The 19,017-nt window shown below is 54.8% G+C and overlaps 1 protein-coding gene across 1 annotated transcript in view; it reads left to right on the top strand.

Moving 5' to 3' along the window:
* The first annotated feature begins 16,748 nt into the window (after nucleotides 1-16,748).
* The window catches only part of PLEKHO2 (pleckstrin homology domain containing O2), a 28,797-nt gene continuing 26,528 nt past the window's right edge, over nucleotides 16,749-19,017 (top strand). The window contains exon 1 of the mRNA XM_037394799.1: nucleotides 16,749-16,962. Within this exon, the coding sequence (XP_037250696.1) occupies nucleotides 16,954-16,962 (9 nt within the window). The 5' untranslated portion in view covers nucleotides 16,749-16,953. The remainder of the gene's footprint in view (nucleotides 16,963-19,017) is intronic.

Raw genomic sequence — 19,017 nt, 5'->3', positions numbered from 1 at the left:
GAATTACAGAAGAAAAAGGGCTCCTGCCAGGGTGAAAGAGCTCAAAACCAAGGGGATGACCGAGAAGGGATGTGCTAATGGTCTTCTACCATCCAGCATCTCTTCTAAACACCAAAGGCAGCAGCAAAATGGATTTAAATTGGAGATCAGAGAAGTCACCCGACTGCAACAATACAGCGGGGGTACAGAGAGGAGCATCCCCAGTGCCAGAGGTTTTAGCTGTAATCAGACCAACATCTGTCCAACGGAGGTCAGGGCTTGCGCAGTTGCTGTGCTGCCCCAGGCTGGGTTGGAGATCGCCCGCAGGCTCCTCCTGCTCCGCTTTTCTGCAATTTCAGAGAAATCTGGATTTATTTATTTGTTTCTATCCAATGCATTTTTCCTCTCCAGAAAGATTAAATCTTGATTGTCAGGAGCTGGTATAGCAGGCAAGAAGATTTCCCAGACTAGTCAAAATGTCATCCTGGTAAAAATGCTAGTAATAAAAAATAAAAAGAAAGGGCCCACTGTGGACTCAGGACTGTAAAAATATCCAAAAGATGGATCTGGAAGTTTAGAAACAATTGAAGCTCAGCAGTGAAAGGGCGCTCCAGGGCCTGCCGGGCCCAGCGCAGACATTCATGGGGGGTGGAAAATCAATAAGTTAAGACAAAATTGCCTGTGTGCTTGGTCTTGAATTAAAAGGGAACAAACCCAGACTTTTTCACCCATCTCAAATAGTTTTTGGGTTTATTGTTGTTTTGGACATTAGGGCAAGGAAGAAATGCCCAAGCGAGGAGTGGTGGGATGAGGAGATGCTTCAGTTCCTGCTGCATCCCTGTGGAGCAGCACTGTGGCTGTCCTGGCTCCCACCCACTGTGTTTTAGGATACTGGGGGTGTGAGAGGGCTTATTCCCAAGGAGAAGGTGCTGGGAGAAGGAGGGGACCCCGAGGGTGCATCCTGGTGGCACCCGTCCCACATGACATGGCCCACAGGTGGGGCAGGAATCTTTCCTCCTCCTCTGCCGGTCCCCTCCGTCATCCCGCTTCATCCGAGAGCACCACACCAGGGAAGCACATCAGGACAACGGGAGCTGGTAATAAACCCAGGCCAACCCAACCCCACCCCTGGAACAGAAGGTCTTGGAAAAGCCGGTTACACCAGTGCCGCAGCAGGGCCACATCGTCACCCGGTGGGGGGAGGGTATTTCGGGTCCCCCCCAAAGGAAGCACAGGCATCGCTTTTAGGATGGCAGCTCCAGGAATGAAACTGGACTCAAAAATCGGACTCTCAGAGGTGTGGGGGTCACCAGGCAGGGATGGCCGCTGCCTGCTCACTCTGATGGCTTTGTCAAATTGAATGCAGCTCTTTTGCTTCATCGCCAGGTCGGATGATGTCCCCAAAGACCTGGCTGTGACCAGCACAGGGTGAGACCTCCCCACTGCATTTTTGCTCCCCAGCAAACCCCATTGCACCAAAGCAAGCACCAGGAACAGAAACACTTGGGGAGAGAGCCGAGTCTGAGGGTGGAGAGATGCAAAGATCAAACCAGCAGCGATTTCAAAATAAAATCCAACAGCCCAGGGAAAACACGGTGTGTCCTTGTGGAGGCTATCATTTATGCCAATTAAAAAAAAAAAAAATTGGCATGGCATGGAGAGCTGTGTGGTATTTCCTGAAAAGGGCGTGGGGAGCATCCTTGGAAAGCCTGCCCTGCACAATGTGCTTGCTGTTTCCAGAAAAATAAAGTTTGCTGTGACCCACCTGTCCCCAAAAAGCAGCTATTTAGGGCTGTAACATGGTCAGCCCGGAGTCAGCGGCTGAGTCTGCCCTGACTGCAGAGTGGCTGCACCCTCGCCAGGCTCAGGGCTTTGGCTTTTTACTTGCAGGTCTTTAATTCCTGAAAAATGCCTTGGGAAAAAAAGCCCACAGGAGAGCTGCCCAAGCACCGAGCACTCCCAGTTGGAGGTGTTTCCCCGCCAGCTTTCGGCTGGTGGCTATTAAACCCTCCTCTACCAACCCCCAGAGCCATGTCTGGCAGGGCCAGGCCAGGCCAGGCGGGTCCAGGAGGGGTTTTCTCCTTCACCACCTCAGTTTTTGGGAGCATTTTAACCCAGGTGGGAATGTGGGGGCTCAGAGCCCGGCAGGCAGCAGCCTCGGGGTTTGCCAGAGATGCTGCGGGAGTGGTGGGTGGGTGAATCCCCACGGGGCTGTGGCAGGGCTCTGCTGCCTCTGCCTTGGGAAGGGACAGGTTTTAGCAGAGGAGGGGGTGTCCCCTAATTTAGCCTCACTGTGTCCCCATTATCCCCTGGCAAGCTGGGGCCAGGACTCACTCCCCACCCCAGTGGCAGGGCGTGCTTGGGGCTCACCAAGGGTGTTCCTGGAGGTTTCGGCAGCATAACAAGACTTGCCAAAGCCTAATCTCCATGAGAGCGTACCTTTGGCATGGTATTTCAAAGGGGAAGCGTGGAAAACAAACACAAACCCACAGCTTGGGTGGGTTTTCTTTTGCCTGAGCTGTGCCCAGCAGCTGCAGGCAGGCAGTATTTCAGCGATCAGACCACATCCCGAGTCTTCTTGGCTGGACGAGATGCTGAAGAGAAGCAGCTCCACCTAGGCAGGCGCTGGTGTTAAAGCAGAGCCAGCCTCGACACCAGTTGCACCATCATCCCACCACCATCACCCACCATCCGTGCTGGGGAGGGATGCTGCCGGCAGCATCTGCTTCAGCCTGCAGCCGGGCTTTGGGCCAAGACCAAGGGTCCAAGTCTTGGGGTCAGTTTGGGGCTGAGAATTGAAAGTTTCCCTTTTGCATGTGCAAAAAACCTCAGATGTTTGTTTTCTTTCCCAATGAGGCTGGAAAATTGGGTGTAAAAAAGCCTGTTCTCAGAAAATCGCCCTTTGCATCATGCAAAGGCACCCCGACACTCACAGCGGGGGAAAATCCTGCAGGGAACAAAACTCCACAGCAGTAAAAACTCATCCCAGGTGGAAAAAGACCCTTAAAATAAAACAGTCTGAGCAAAGCAGGGTTTTATGGAGCCCTGGACGTGTCTGGATTAGTCTCATAAAAATCAGTATCAGCCGCTAGTGGGGAATATTGGCTTCCCTGCGGGAGACAGCAGGAGAGATGCTAACCTGGTCTCATTTTGAAAGCTGCTTATTAGTCCTCATCAAACATAATTATACTTCAACCATAAACAAGATGTCCAACTGAATTTTGAACCCATGTTAGGGTTTTTAAATGGGGGAAAAAAAACCCCAAAAACATTTATTGAATCCCAGCCAAGCTCTGAGTGTTAAAATAGATGCTGCTAATGGCCCCGGGAAGGGGAGGCTGCAGTTTGGTTGCAGCTTTGGCAATTAGATGCTTATTACTGACCAATTAGGCAGAAATCAACCTGGTTTTAAGTGGTATCTGATTAAGCGGGTCCTGCAGATCAGTCTGTACAGTTAACCAGGGGAAAGAAACACCTTCTCCAGAGCTGCCCCCCCCACCCCCGGATGCTCAGACAGGGCAGGTTTCTGCCCACCTTGCCCATGAAAAATCCCTTTTTCTTTCAGCATTGCCACTCTCCCGGGGGAAGCCTGTCCCAAGGACCCACCCAGGCATGGCCAAACCTTTTGGAGCCAGGAAAGAAATGGGAAGGAAATGAGAGAAAAGGAGAAAATTAGCCACACGCAGAGGGTGGCTTCTCCCCCCTGCTGGCTCAGCAGGTTGCGGCTGCCTGGCACATGCTGGGCCATGCCCATTCACAGGCTTTTCCAAATATTATCCCAATATTTTCTTTCAGTTCCCAGATAAATGGGCCTGTTCAGCAGGCTTTAAGCTCTGCTCTGTTCCAACATTTTCTTCAAGGCAGCAGAGGAAATGTTTGGGTTACATCGGGCTGCTGAATCCCGCTTTCAGGGCTGAGCTGCAAGGGGTTTTCCAAGACAAAATAGGGGCAGTGTTGGTTTTTTTCCTTGTTTCATTGGGAAATACGGAAGAGGCCACACAGCCTTCAACCTTCCTTTCCTTTTGCCCCCTCTCCCATGCTGCAGCCTGTCTTTCCCATAGTCTTCACAGATTTCTGAGCACGTTTCCAGCTTTCCAGCTCCATTTGGAGAGGGCACATTGCATCTCTACCCAAGATGTGCTGCCACAGCAGTAATTGGTATTCAAAGTGAATTAACACAAATAAAACCCTCACACACACCCCTTGAAACATCAATCAAAAAGGTCTTTCCTTGCAGTTGCTTTTGTTTTGGTGTCTCCACCAAGTTCTGAATTTTCTGCTGCCACCAGGATAAGGAGGAGGTTTTTCAAGCCCAGTGGGACATGACCCATGCCCATCAACCTGCTCCCAGCCCAGTTTGTCACTGCAAGTGGCAGATCATGCTGCAGTGGCCAGCACCGGGCAGAGGGGCACGGCTGGCTGTGATGCCCCACAGCAGCCCGTGGGTAAGCAGGAGCATCCCTCACTGCAGGGCACCCCCCTGCCGAGCATCCCCTGAGCCACAGGGAAGCCCCAGGAAACCCTACATCCCTCCCATGGAGCTGGGACAGCAAAGCCACAGCACTCAAGGGAGCCAAGGAAAGTGCCCATGCAACAGCCTGGGAGTGGCAGAGCCAGGGAGAAGATAAGAAAAAACAAGAAAGAACCGAGTTTTGGGAAATTTCAGTGCAAAGAGACACTTCCCCCCAAGGACTGGCTGTGGTGACCTGAAGAGGCTCCGTCTAACCAGAATTATTCTGGATGGGGGATGTTGCAAGCCCAGGGAGCCTGGTGCAGGCAAGCAGGGGATGATTGCTCACCACCTCATCCCAGGGGAGGAGTAGGTGCCTCCAGGAGGCCCAGGAGCCCAAGCGGGTGGGCTTTGTGCAGTGCCTGGGCAGAGCAAACAGCCCTTGGCCACAGGGACCTGGCAGGAGCGAAGGTGTATGTGGCTCTGGGGAGCAACAGGGTGAAGGAATGGAAGGAAAATTAGAAGATATTGAGGCTCTGGGGGGCCCTGGTGGCCTGGAGTGGGGCAAGGGGGGACTTGGTACAGGGGGGCACCGCCGAAGGCTTTTCCTGGCCTCATACTCTGCCCTAGACATCTACAGCGGGTGCTTAGTGGGGCTGGGGGCCTGAGGGAGGTGACGCTCTCCAGGCACTGAGACACGTGGGGTCCATGGGGACATTTCTTGGAAAATGCCACTGATAAGGACCCCAAATGGGTGATGTGCAGAAGCATCCCCTGAGGGATGCCCAAGGGGGTCCAGCCTGGATGCTGAGACAACTTCGGTGACTGGGGTCTGGATGTGGCACTGTCCTTTGTCCCCACCTGGGCTCCCGGTGCTGGAGGGGGGGCATCCCTTTTTCCGGAGCTGCGGGATGGGGCACGAAGAGGAAAACAGCCCCAGGGAACGTGAGGTCCTGTGGTGGCCCCTGTCTTTGCCCATCCTCTGGGGAGCGTGGGGGCTGCATCACCACTTTCCCTCACGCCCTTCACTCACCCCCGGAGCATCCCTGGGGACCAGGGCAGGAAAATCCCCCGCAGGGCCGTGCCGCGGGTGTCGGGCTGCGGCCGGGGGGCGTCGAGGACGTGCCACGGGCCCCCCCCGAGCCCGGGCAGCGGGGGCTGAGCCCCCCGTGCGAGGCGGCTGTGCGCCGGGCCGGCGCTAGGTGGGGATGGCGGCCCGCGGCGCCGCTGCGCCCCGCCGGGGGCGGCGGGGAGGAAGGGCCGGGCTTCGGCTGCATGGGGAGCGGGGGGGGCTGGGGTGCAGGGGGCTGGGGGGCTGGGCTGGAAGGGGGTGAAGGGAAAGGCTGCCGGGGAGGGAGGAGGCGCGGGATGCCGGAGGCGGCGCGGCAGGATTGTTGGAGGTAGCGTGGCAGGGATGCTGGACACAGCCTGAGGGATGTCGGAGGTAGCGTGGCAGGGATGTTGGACACAGCTTGACAGGGATGTGGGCAGTGGCATGGCAGGGATGCTGGAGGCAGTGTGGCGGGGATGTGGTCAGAGGCATGGCGGGGGATGCTGAAGGCAGCAAGTGACTTGGCAGCACATCAGGCTGCCGAGACAGGCATTATTGCAAAGGCTGTGCCTGTTGGAAAGTCTGAGCTCCTCTCCTTGCCCCTCTCAGGCTCATAAATGCCCTAAGCTGGGGCAGAATTGCCCTCTGCACCCACTTAAGCCAGTGTGGCCAAGGAGGGGCACCAAGCACAGTCCAGGGGAGTCTTAACTTTTTTTCCTTGGTTTTTTTCCTTGTTTTTTAACTTCCTTGGCCACCAGTCCAACCTGCCCCTGCACGTAAATGCACCCCCAGCACATCCCTGCCAAGGACCGGTTTGGGGTGAGCACCAGGCACCCAGTTGGGCTCAGCCAAGCGTTGACAGATGCTGCAGCACCCAGGTCCCACTGGCAGCCAGGAGAGTCTGAAAGTATTTGAATTTTTGGTGTTTTGTCCTGCTGAATGGTACCATTTGCCCTCCCAAAGAGCCTTGCCGGAGGGGGATGCTGCTCAGGTTTTGCATCAGTTGGTGCCATGCAGAGATCAGCCCCAAACAGCACTGGGAGGGATTCATACACCCAAAGGGGTCCCAGGGAGAAACACCATAAAAAAGGGTAAATAATCCTTTCTTTTGGACAGCAAAAGCCTCTTCCAGGCTGCAGAAAGGCATTAGCAAATGTCACTTGACTTACCAAGCTGGTGCCCCTAAGCCTGTACCTTGGAAGGATGCAAATGTCCATAAACCCCTGAAAAGGGGGAAAAAATAAAATAGCCCAATTCTACATAGAGCAGAAACTCTTTCGCAAAGTTCGTAGCCTGGAGGAGTCGCATGCAAGAACATCGCAGCCTTTTCCCTGACAAACAGCTGGAGCCAGCTGATGGCTCCCGTGGGCCCAATCCTTCAGCTCCCTGCATCGTGGGCTTGGTGGGCATTTTGGGACTGATTGGGGCAGACATGGACCCTTTGGTGTTGCCTCACCGGTACCTCCTGGGGCTGAGGTGCTTCCCTGGAGGAAGGTGGAGGGGATTTGGTTTGTATTTGATGGCATTGGGACCCTTTGAGGAGATCCTGCCTGCCATGCTGCCCTCCTCACCCTCACAACCAAGGGACGAAGGCAGGGAATGGGCTTGTTTCACCCCGCTGGGTCTCACTCGGAGGAGACTAGGGAGAGCCCAGCCCAGCCGCAGAGCTAACGAGTTTCCACATTTATTACTGGCATTAATTACATTTTGCAGTTTTGAAAAGGAAACATTTCCCACCGGTGCTTCTTGGCCAGACCTTCTCCCAGGCACACAGCTTGTTTCATCCATGTGCCTGCGCTGGATTGTCACTAAGGTGGGACACCGGCACGGCTGCAAGCCAGGCAACTGGCTGCCAAGCTCCCAGCCTGGCTGGAAAGGCTGGGAGGTGGCAGCAGCACTGGGAGAGGGATGCAAAGCACTCGTGGTCCCTGTGCTGCCTTGCCGCAGGGTTAAGGAGGGATGAACACTTGGCAGGAGGAAAATCCCATCCCAGGAGAAGGTTTCATACTCCCCGCTTCGTCTCTGCTGCTCAGCCACGGGCAATATTTCCGAAACCTGTCTCAGGTACAACAGGCCAAGGCGATAAGCTCTTCACATGAACGGGTTTACTCGCTGTAAATCTCCCTGGAATCCACTTGATCCAATCCTACCTCCCAAGTCACCACCAAAACCAGAGCACAGCCGTAAATCTCACCCCCTCCCTGCTCACCCCAAGGCTCAGCTGGTGTCTGCCGCCTCTGAGCGAGGCATCTTCAGGGAGGGCATCACCCTGAAGCCTGGATCCAGGAGCCAGAGGACTTTCACAGCCTTCTCCTGCAGGGACCCAAGCACTGGCAGCAGGGACCAAGGATGCTCTTGGCCATCGGCACCCTCAGGGAAACCTGGAGGTGGCCCTGACAAGGCATGGACAGGCAAATTGCACCCACATCCCACATTTCCCTGGATAATAAACCTGCAGGTTGCCTCTCCATGCACTCACTGGGGATGCTGGGCTCCCACACCACAGCCTTTCCCCAGCAGCAGGATACGGGTTGCCTGCTCACTGTAGTTTTCAAAGCTATTTACTGATTTCAGGCAAATTTTGGAAATATTTGGAAGTTAAAAAAGAAGCTGGTTTGGAAATGTCAAAACATTTCTTCTGGGGTTCCTAAAACAAAACACATCAGAAATACCCAGCTTTTGTTCTTGAATCTTTGTCAAGAATGGTGGGGTTTGACCTCATATTTGGAAATGTTTTGGGGTTTTTTAAAGTTTTAGGAAGGGACTAATTGATCTACAAACATGAACTTTGCATTTCTTGTCAAACTGACTATTCTGGGGTGATCTAAAACCAGAACACTTGGAGAATTATAAATCACATTGTTTCAGTTTAATCTGAATTGATTTTTTTTCTCTCTTCCCTCCCCCCCCCTTATATTTCTGCCACAAAATGAAAAATCCCTTTTTTCAACCTGCAGCGTGTGGCTTTCCCAGGCCATTCCATGCAGATATCAGTTTCCCTCTGCTACCTAAAGCAAACGAAAGGAACACTTCGGGTTTGCTCCTATGTCTCAGACACAGTATTTTGCGGTACAGTTAGACTGAATGGGGGGTGCCTGACAGCACTCCAGACAGTTTTTACCTTGCTGGGCTCCAGAGGCTGTAGGTGCCTTCAGGGCTTCTTGTCACTCTTGAGTTTTGGGTTGGGTTTTTTTTTGGCAAAACCAAACCTGAGCCAAATGAGCTTCCCATGATGCTTCCTGCAAATCCAGCCACAAATAACCAACTGCATCTCTGCCAAATTCATGTGCCAGCATCAATTTCCAACTAAATTCATGCACTAACATCATCACCATCAACTGGGCAGCAGCCGGACATCCCTCAAGCTGCCTCTGGGAAGTTGGAGCATTGCCCTGGATCTGCTGCTGCCTTTGAGATGCATCTGCCCTGATTTATTACTCCAAATTTCTAGGACCTGGGGCACGACTGCCTGAGCTCACTCCCACCTCAGAGCCAACACACCAACTTATCAGTCCAGCTATAATTAAACATCCAAAACCCAGAGCTGGGATGCTGCTGCTCAGATGACATATAACCATAGAATGAGAAAAAAAATTCAATGACCACAAACTATTTGCACTCAAAAACTAAAACATTTACTTGCTTTCATATTTTTGCAAGAGCGCTGAAGGCAGCATTGGTAGCCAAGGGCCATTGAGGCTTCGAGTCGCTTATGTGAAAACACTTTTTGCCGCAGAGATTTCCTTTGGGTTATTTTGTGACATGCAGTAGCTTAAACAACTGCATTTAGATGGTACCGGCAGAAGGGCCTCTGTATTCCTGTATTTCACTTCCAGCATGCAGGATTTTTGCATCGTTGGCCTCAGCCGACTCCACAGGGAGTCACATGGTCCCTCTGCTTGACTATGTGCCTTTCCAGTGACCCCAAAATCTATCCTATGTGAGAACAATCTCAAACATAAATTTACACAAATAGAGCATTTCCACACATTTCACAGCTCTAAAGCCTGCACACAGGGTGAGGTGCAAGCGTACACAGGGAAACTGCAGCTGGGCACGTGCTGGGAGCACCACAGCCCTCCACGGCATGGAGGTTTTGGAGATGAGCAGGTTTCTTGGCAGATATTGGATGTATCGAGTCCCCTGGGGAAGGAGTAAGAGAGACCAGAAGGCTACACGGGTGGAGAGTTGCCCACTTTGTGGGTTGATCCCCCAGAGTTGTGGGGCAAGCCTCAGACTGAGTTTGGCTTAGACCCAGTGGTCCAGCTCCAGCCTCAAAACCTCACATTAGCCACGGAAAGCATGTCTCCAGCTCCAGGGCAGCAGCTCTGCTCCCTCCCCACCCGCTGCAGAGGGCTTAGAGGCACCAGCTCCCTCCTGTGCCATGAGGGGACACGGACCCGTCAGGTCCGTGAGCTTGGTCCAGTCCAGCACCCTGGGATCAAACTGCCCAAAGCTTTCCCATCCCCACTGCGCCTCCTGAGAAGCCATGGCAGCACCTGCAGAGGATTAGAGCCCTCCTCATTTCCAGTCTCCATTTATTCCTGTCCTGTTTTAGTCCCATTTGTTCTGGTGCCAACATTGTCTTTCAGCTTAAACAACTCTTCCTCCTTCCTGGTGTTTCCCCCCAGAGGTACCAGCCAGCATCTTCTCTCCTGCCTTGGTCTCTCACGCCCAAACCGCATGCATCAGGAAAGGGGATTTTCCTTTCCTTAGATGAGGATCTAAGAAAATACAGCACCAACAGCTGTGACCGCATGGGTCCAGCCAGACTGAGCAGCCCCAGCCCTGTGGAGCAAAAAACCTGTTGAAAGCACCAGCCAGGGCTGGATTCAGCAACCGACACTGCTCACCTGAAGCCACTCTACCACCGCAGGTACCTTGACATGCTCCACCACTCACCCAGCTCTGTTCAAGCAGGGTGAGGTACTGGAAGCCCACAGTCAGCTCACCAGGAAACAGGATTTTTAGCAACTCCCTAAAAAGCAGCAGCAGGAGGTCAGCGCATTTCAGCCATGAGGTTTCTTTCTGGGCACGGGGCAGAGGAGCAGGACCCCATGGCTGCTGGTGAGACTGTGGTGGTTCAGACTGAGGTGGGCTGAGGACAAGAAGCAGGGACCAGGGATGGAGGCAGGGACCAGGGATGGAGGACCCTGCAGAAGGATAAGGTAGGGAGGTGGCCTGGAGCTGGCCAATGCTGCATCCTGGAGCTGAAGATCCCAGCACAGGGTCCAGGCTGCACCCAAATGACCAGGGCCGGGAACTAAGGAGCCAGGACTAAGCCTTGGGCCCAAGAGGTGCTGAGAAAGGTGGGAGCAAGAAGCAAGGCCAGCAAAGAGCATCCTGCAACCCCAAAAAAAGGTGAGCAGTGAGGAGCAACTGACAAGACTCCTTTTTACACCCAATTTCAGGTGTCACTGGTCTTACCAGCTTGATTGGTGCACAGACCACAGTCATGGTCAGGTTGTTGCTTCTTTTTTTCTTCCTCCCCTCCTCGTCCCCCAGGACAACTCAGCCCAAATCCTGCAGCACATCTGCCAAAATCCATGTTCACAACAGAAACGGTGGCTCAGACTCAGCCACTGGGGTCTGTGCCCTCAAATCAGGGGGCAAAGGAAGGTGGCATTGTTAGGACAGGAGCATAAATCAGAATATTGATTTGAATGTAATATTGATTTAAACATAACCCCTTCTGCTGCTTCCCTGCGTTCCCCTCGTGCTCATCCAAATGACTTAGCACATGATTTTAGACAAACTCCATGGTCACTTGCTGTGCAAATCATCGGTATTCAAAACCTGCAGGTCCCTGCATGCTCAGGGATGGTTGGCGTGTCCCCAGCTACTCCCTGCCAGCATGTACAGAGGGCATCTGCCAGCCTTAGAGGTGGTGCTGGGCACAACCAGGAGCAGGATTTGGTCCCAGAAATTAGGCAGGGTGGCAGGTAGAGATGGCCCAGAGCGCAAGAGCATGCCCAGCCCAGTATTGCGTGGGGTCATTAGTGCCACTGTTGCTAGATTACACTTCTCTGAGGGTTTGCTTCCTGCCATAGCAAGCAAAATCAGATTCTGAGGGTATTATCACATCTACATATATATATTTAAATATATTTTTATATATATTTATCTCCCAGCAGCTTCAGAAGGACCCCACCGACTTCATGCATTGCACGGAGGAAAGCTGGTGGCTGAGATGCACAGAGAGATGCTGCCTAAAGTTACCTAGAAAAGCCCCTCCAGCACCTCTGGGGCTGTAGCCTCACCACCTCAAAGCAACGTGCACAGAGCAGAGGTGTTCTGGGGAGTCCCCCTGCCTAGACAGAGTGGGGAGCCAGTGGGAGACCAGGGCTGAGGTGCAGGAAGCCACCCCCCCACCCCAAACTCAGCCCAGCTTGAAAGCCCGGCAAGCGCTAACACTAACAAACTGTCAGTGTGTTTATAACCCACCTTCCTGCCAGAGCAGCCGAGAGCAGAGGTTATTTCTGGTGTATTTGGCCACTGCCAGAGACACCAGTGGAGGCCAGGAACGCGCAGAGCTGTTGGGAAAGTCCAGAGGCGACTGCCCCAGGCACGGGGTGATGCGATGAGGGACGCAGGAAGCTGCTCCAAGCCCATTTACACAGGGATGTGGTTTAGCCTGCAGGACATGGGGCACACCCCTGGCTTTGGAAGACCTGGGGATTATAAGCAACATGGGCTGGGATAGCCCATACAAACCGCCTCCTATTCCAGCCCCACACTGCTCCCCTTCACCCCATGCAGCAATGGAGCAGGAGAGCTGCCCTGAGCCCTTGTCCACCAGGTGCTTCACCCCTTCCCACCCATCCTGCCCGTGCATGGACTGTGGCCGCCACCTGGACACCAGCAGCAATGTTCAGGTGTCATCAGGCACCTCTTCCAGCCCGCACCCGCTGCCTTTTGGCAGGGCTTACTGCTAATGGCAGGTTAAAACAGAAATGAAGGAGAAAGCACAAAGTGGCACTGCTCATTGCCCACTTGCTATTGTGCCACAGGGCTTGGCCATGTTCCTTCAACTCACTGCCGGTTTTAAAATAATTGAAACCATCCATCTCCCCCACTTTGCCCCAGCAAGTGAGCTCCTCACCCAGTTTTGGATCTGCTTTGTCCCCCCCTGTGAGCCCAGGCTGAGGTTGCTGGCCTGTGGTGGCACATCCAGACATCCTCTGCAGCAAGGACTGCTGCTCCTTACAAAACCAGCAAGATCAGCAAGGACAGCACATGAGTTCTTGCAAGCGCTCACAGGCTGATGGCTGGGGCAGATAGCTGGGTCTTTCCTTCCAAGCACACAACTAAAACACAGAACATGAGCGGCAGGAAAGCCTGGGTTTGATTTGGGCAGAAGCTCAGACTGATATCAGCCAAGAGGAAAACAGGTAAAACCAGGACCTTGCAAGGTCAGGATCTACTGGCTAAACCCCAGACGAGGTGTGCTAACTCCAACTGCCCCACTGCAGCAGGGAGCGTGGCTGGAAACATCCTTTCAAGTGGCTTGTCCATAAAACAAAAGATTTAAGCCCAGAAAGCAAGTGGGGAGGTGACGAGAGCCCTTCTTCCATGCTAGCCCCATATCTGTGGTCTCCCATCTCCTCCAGCCTTTGCTGCTGCTAATTCCCTGTGCATCACCCGAGGATAGGGCCACCTCCACCTTTCCCGTCTAGCACAGGCAGTTTCAAGGATGGCAGTCCACCTGAGAAGTGGTTTATCCCTACAAACACACTGCAGCCATGAGGAGAAGGTGCCATGGGCTTTACTTGGCATCAAGAGCCTGAATTGCCCTACCCTTGGGCATCCATTCAGACCCAGCGCTTTCTCTGGGCCTCTTTTATTTTAGCCTGAACCAAACAGGTTAAGAACATCCACGTTAATTTCCCGTGCACACGAAGGGGCTGAGGATGTCTCCTCCAGCTGAGGGCAGGGGTCCTGTGGCTGCCCCAAGCCCAGCACTGCTCCCAGCATCGCTGGCGTGTCCACCTCTTCCTCCCTGCTGCTGGGCAGGTAACAGGGCAATTGTGATAATGAGCCTCTGCCTTTCCAGCCCTACTCAAAGCATTTAACAAAGCCAAGTGCTAATGAACTTACCTTCATGGCGCCCTGGAGATGGGTTATTGCCATTTGAGGTGGGTGGCTGACCTGGTCATGAGGTACCTCAGGCAGGATGCAGGAGCCGGAGCTCCCTGCCTGGAGCAGGGAAAGGATGGCAGGTAGACATAAGGGCAACCACAGCTCTCTCATGTGATGCCTGTGGCTGGAGAGACGGGTTTGCCCACATTTGGGAGGACACGGGGGACTCCCCACCCATCCTGGTCCCGACTCAGCCCCAAGCAGCTTCAAGGCAGCTGTGTCTCTGTGGCTGGAGCTCCCGACCCCTGGCACGGCCATCCTTCTCTGCATCCCGCTCCCCAAGTTTTGCAAGATCCCAAACATGGCCATCAAGGCACAGAGCAGGAGGACTCGGGTCCCCTTGCAGACAAGCTTCCTCAGTTTTGTGACTCACCAGCCCAGCCTCCTCGGTGTCACTTCTGACTCCATTTCACTTTGCTGGAGCAGCATTGCACCCCCTCTTCACTGTAGACGACAACGGTCTGGCAGCACGTCCCATCCCAAAGGGGCAGTCTGACCCCGACCGCAGATGCATGCCCCTGCCTCGCCCCACAGCATTTTTGCACCAGCCTACATGTTCTCGTGCAATGAGCATCCTCTTGCAGGCAACAGGTCCCCCCACAGCAGCTGCTCCTGTATTCCTGCCGCAGGGTGACAGTGCCTCTTTCTGGGTCTACCTGCAAGGGTGAGGACATCTGATAATCACAAGGATGCGACCTCTGCATTGCACGCTCTTACGGCACACATGTCCTCACATGCACATTGATGGCATGCTAAAAATATTCTTTACTTTTTCACTGATTAAAATTTTCCACAAGAATCGGAACCACAGCCCACACCTTATCTGTAAAGCCAGAGTTTTCCCCTCACCTCCCCCAGCCCTGCCAGGAAACAGAATACTGAACAACATTTCTAGTGCTCTGGGGGCTTTTTTGGTCATTTTAAAAGCCTGGCTAAAAGGCTTTTTGCAAGAGTTCATTTTGTGATGGCTGGCACCATCCCGGAGCCAAGCTTGGCGCTGCCACACCCTGCCTTGCTCTCACATCCCCACTGAAGAAGGCTGTGGGTAAGCTGGGATGCTCCCACTCCTCACCTGAAGCTCCATTATAGTGGCTCAGAAAATGAAACAATGAAAACATGTTTTTAAACCAGCTCTCACCTGGTGTTAGGCAACAGAGAGCTAACCCTGGCTGGGCAACAGCCCTGAATGACGATGGCCAGCCACGATTTTCTGGTCAAATCTTTCAGAGGTGCCTGTTGTGCCAGGTAAAGGAGAAATCTGAAGGATGCTCACAACCCCTCAGCCTCTGGCCAGGCCCCTCCATGCCATCGCTGGTGCTTGTAGCAGCATTTTTTTTGCCCAATTTGGCTCTCGGCCACAGAGGAGGAGCAGGGGAGGCCACAGAAAATGTTTACACAACAAGGGGATCATCTCGGCGAGACCAGAGCCTTTGCCAAACCTGGAGCAGAGCTGGTACGAAGAAGATGCCATCAGTGTGTACTTACTAATTATCATTAATAATTATTTGTGCGTAGTTGCTCTTCGGAGCTCCGGTCTTGGCTCAGCCCCTGCTGCTCTTGCAGCTCTGTGCAAGTGGAGCAAACAGGGGGGTCCTACCCCAAACCCCTGTGGGCGAGAGGAGAGGGAGGGTGAGTGTGGTGCCTGAGCAATGCCCCGACAGTGATGGACAGGCATGATGCATTCCCCCCCATCCTGCTTTCCTCTCCCCACTCATACCAGTGATGGCCAGTCAGACCCCGTCCATCCTCCCTTTGCTTTTCTGAGTGCATTCAGCACCTCAGCCTCTTGTCAAAACCCAGATTCATCACAGGCGCATCTATTAGCAGCTTTCCCCCCCCTCCCCATGGGGGATGTCTTTCTGCTGACATGGCAATCATTTCCCTGTCAACGCGCCTTGACAGCACCAGGATTTCTCATTTCAAATCCTGGCGAGTCCCAGGGTGATTCCCAGCTCCTCCATTAACCCCTGGCCCTGCAGGACAGGTCAGCCAGCCCTGATGGATGCTTCTGTATCTCTTCTACCCCTGGCTAGCAGGAGCTGTCTCCTGGTTTTCCTCCCAGTAATTGCCATACCCATGCAGAAGAACATGTAACCTGGTGGTAATGGGTGTTGAGACTTTTCTTCTCCTTTCCTTCTTATCTTCTTTGCTGAGAACAATGGAGGCAAGGTTTGCCGAGGGAGGTGATAATCTTTTTTTAGACTGACTGAAATAATTAGAAGAAAAAACAGGCAGGCTGTTGGGTACATGAGCCCTCCAGCAGGCCTGAAATAGAAGCAGAAGTCTGCAAAGCTGAATACCAGTGGAGAACAATAGCTCAGAGCGTGACTAGTTGCGTTAACCAGTTCTGCCACCAAAGACCATTCCCCAGCTGTTTCCCTTGGGCTGACGAACCACATCACCGCTCTGCCAAAACCCGCTGCCCTGAGACCAGCCGGCTGCCAGGAGCCGCCGCTGCAGCCGAGGGATCCCCGCTGCCGCACGAGCTGGGCCCTGGGCGCTGCTCCACACCGGCCTCGGGATGCCCAGAGCACCAGGATGGCATCCTTCACCTCTCTGCACCCCGCGCCCTGTCCTGCTGCGCTGAGAACCCTACCTGACCTCAGCCCCAGGGCCACTGTCCCACTATGGACCTTGTCTGACCCCAGGGATCCCGCCTGACCCTGGGGACCCTCTGATTTAGGGGACACTGTCCTACCACAAGGGGTCTGGCCTGATCCCTGGGGACCCTGCCTGCCCCTGGGGACCTCTCCCACCCCAAGTTCGGTGTCGCACCCCAAGTTCCTTGCCCCACTCCAGGACCGCTGTCCTACCCCAAGCTCCTTGTGCCATCCCAGAGACCCCGTCCCACCCGCAGGTACCCTGTCCCACCCCAGACTCCTTGTCTCACCCCAGGGACCTTGCCTCACCCTGGGTACCCCGCGCCACCGTCGGGGACCCTGCCCCACCCTGCAGCCACCGCCTCGCCCCAGGGACCCTGTTCATCTCACGGTCCCCCCTCCCCTGGGCTCAGTCCCGCCGCCGTTGCCCCAGCCCGTCCCGGGGGCTCCCAGTCCCACGCCCGCGGCGGGGGGGGCCGGGGCCGGGCCAGGCGGGGGGGCCGGGCCAGGCGGCGGGGCCGGGGCCGGGGGCATCCCCGCCTCCTCGCAGCGCCGAAGCCGCCGGAAACCCGGCGCTGCTGCTGCTGCTGCTCCCCGAGAAGTTGGTGCGGAGGCGAGAGCCGCGGGGCCCGGCACGGCCCGGCTCGGCATGCCCGCCCGCCCGGGGCCGAGCGCTGCAGCGGGGCGGCGGAGCCCCTGAGCGGGCGGCGAGGAGCGACCGGCCCCGGCCCGCCATGGAGCAAGTGAGTCCGGCCGGGAGCGGGGGTGCCCCGGGCCGGGGCTGAGCCGGAGCCGCCGGGCGGGACGGGGCTGGGGGGGGCGCAGCCCCTCGCTGCCGGCCGGGAAGCGGCCCGGGGGAGCGCCCCGGCCACTGGGGGCTTTTCTGGCGTCTCCGGCGGCTCTGGGACACCGCGGCCCCGCTCTGCCCGGGCGCGGCGGCGGGGGCAGCGCGGGGGGCAGCGCCGGAGCCCCGGGGGCGGGGGGTCCCTTTCCCCGAGCAACCCCCGTTGCCGTCTGCGCCCGCTCGGGTGCGTTGGGGCTCGGCAGCGGCTGGTGCAGAGCATCCCCGGAGCTGCCGCGGCTTCCATTTCCCAGCCGGCCGGGGCAGGCTGTCGGGCAAGTGCTGGCGGTGCCGGAGGACGAGCGCTGGCAGAGTCGGGCTTGTTCGGGTGCCACGCTTGCTCAGGCCACCTTCTGCTGACTCCCGTTGGGGTGTTGTACTTCCGTACTGGAGCTGGGCCTCGGTCAGCCCGCAAGCTTGGCCATGTCCACATACCTAGCAGCCTTCCCTCAGTCTGTCCTCCTCCTCCGTCCGTGCCTGGGACGGGTTTGACTGGGAGAAGAGCAGTAGTGCTTCTCCTGCACGTGTAGGTTTTCACGTCCATGGGATCGCACCCCAGCAGTCCATCCCTCTGCGGATGGATTAAGATGCCACAAATTTGTTAGCAAGTCAGACAGGTCATTTTCTCCCCTCATCTGGCCACGCAATTATTCCTGCTTCCTTTCCATAAATGAGGTTTTGCTGCTCACGCACAAAGAAATCTCCCGGCAGGGCAGGCTGCCGGAGAACTTCAGGCTCTAGTACATGCAACACCGGTAGCTGTGGCTTGTCTCTCCCCCCTACGCTCCCTTAGTTCAGCTCCCAACATTCTGTGGCAAGAATGAGAGCTCTTTTAAAACAGCAGGGAGATGACAAAGCAGCCCAAGTTGCTAGTGACTGAGAGTTGTTATTATCCGCTGGCATCCATGAAATTAATCTACAACAGAGAAACTGCTTCCAGCTGGTAGCCACTGGCCAAAGGGGCTTCGCACCCACCCCAGCATTGACCGCCTGGCTTACCGGCTGCTCTTCGTTAACAATAAATGAATCCTCCAGTGATTGCTTGTGGGAGGAGGCATCTGACAGTTCCCCAAGTTTCACGTGGATCTGAGCAGTTTATTTCCAGTAAGATGGTTTTGCTCCTGTGGGTCAGGGAGAAGTGGAAGTGCTAACAGCCGGGCTTGGAAGATAACATGGAAAGGGAGAAGAAGAGTGGAGTTCTGGAGATGCAGGTTGTCTCCTGGGAGGTGTTCATCAGTGCCATGCTAGAGAGGAGGGTGTGATAAATGAGTTGCTTGCTTTAAATGAATTTGCTGCAACTGGGTGAGACTGCAACAACTGTGCACAAAATGTGATTTTTAAAAGCACCACTGCAATTCAACTGTTGGTTGGGGTTTTTTTGGTTGGAAGACGTGAAAAGTATGTGGGTTTGTGGGCCCTTAAGTTGCAGGGCAGGGGAGGTGAGAAATAACTGCCTAATGATTAAATAAAAAGCCATCCTGCCCCTCTGATTTGGAATCTCTGCTGAGCTGTGAAATGTGAGTCTAAACCAGGCTGGAAGAGTGAAACTCATGTTTCACTTCTAATGCCACTGTGCTATAAATTGCAAAAAGGGCTCGTATGGCTTGGTTTTGGGAGTGATGCCTTTGGCGTGAGTCAGCATTGGGATAACTCAGTTCTTCCTTCATTTACACTGGTTTGCTTGGCTGCTGTCGGGGGTTTCTTCTCATGGATTTACACCAGCGTCAGGAACGATTGCAGCCCGGGAACATCCTGGGAAGGATGTCTTAGTATGTCTTGCAGAAGGAATACCCATATATAGCTGAGTTAACAACAGCAAGTCACCTCTTTGTGCGGTGCTCCATTTTAGTTGTGGAGCAGCAGGCGGAGAGCGCAGGATGGACACAAAGCCCTGCTCTCGGTGTCCTTCCCTGACCAACCTTTCCTTGCCGATTAGGAGCAAGGGGGGCATAAAAAT

This window comes from Falco rusticolus, chromosome 7, assembly GCF_015220075.1.
Source record: "Falco rusticolus isolate bFalRus1 chromosome 7, bFalRus1.pri, whole genome shotgun sequence".
Taxonomy (NCBI): Eukaryota; Metazoa; Chordata; class Aves; order Falconiformes; family Falconidae; genus Falco; species Falco rusticolus.
The sequence above is the reverse complement of the archived record's forward strand: the minus strand, read 5'-3'. Positions and strand labels throughout refer to the sequence as shown.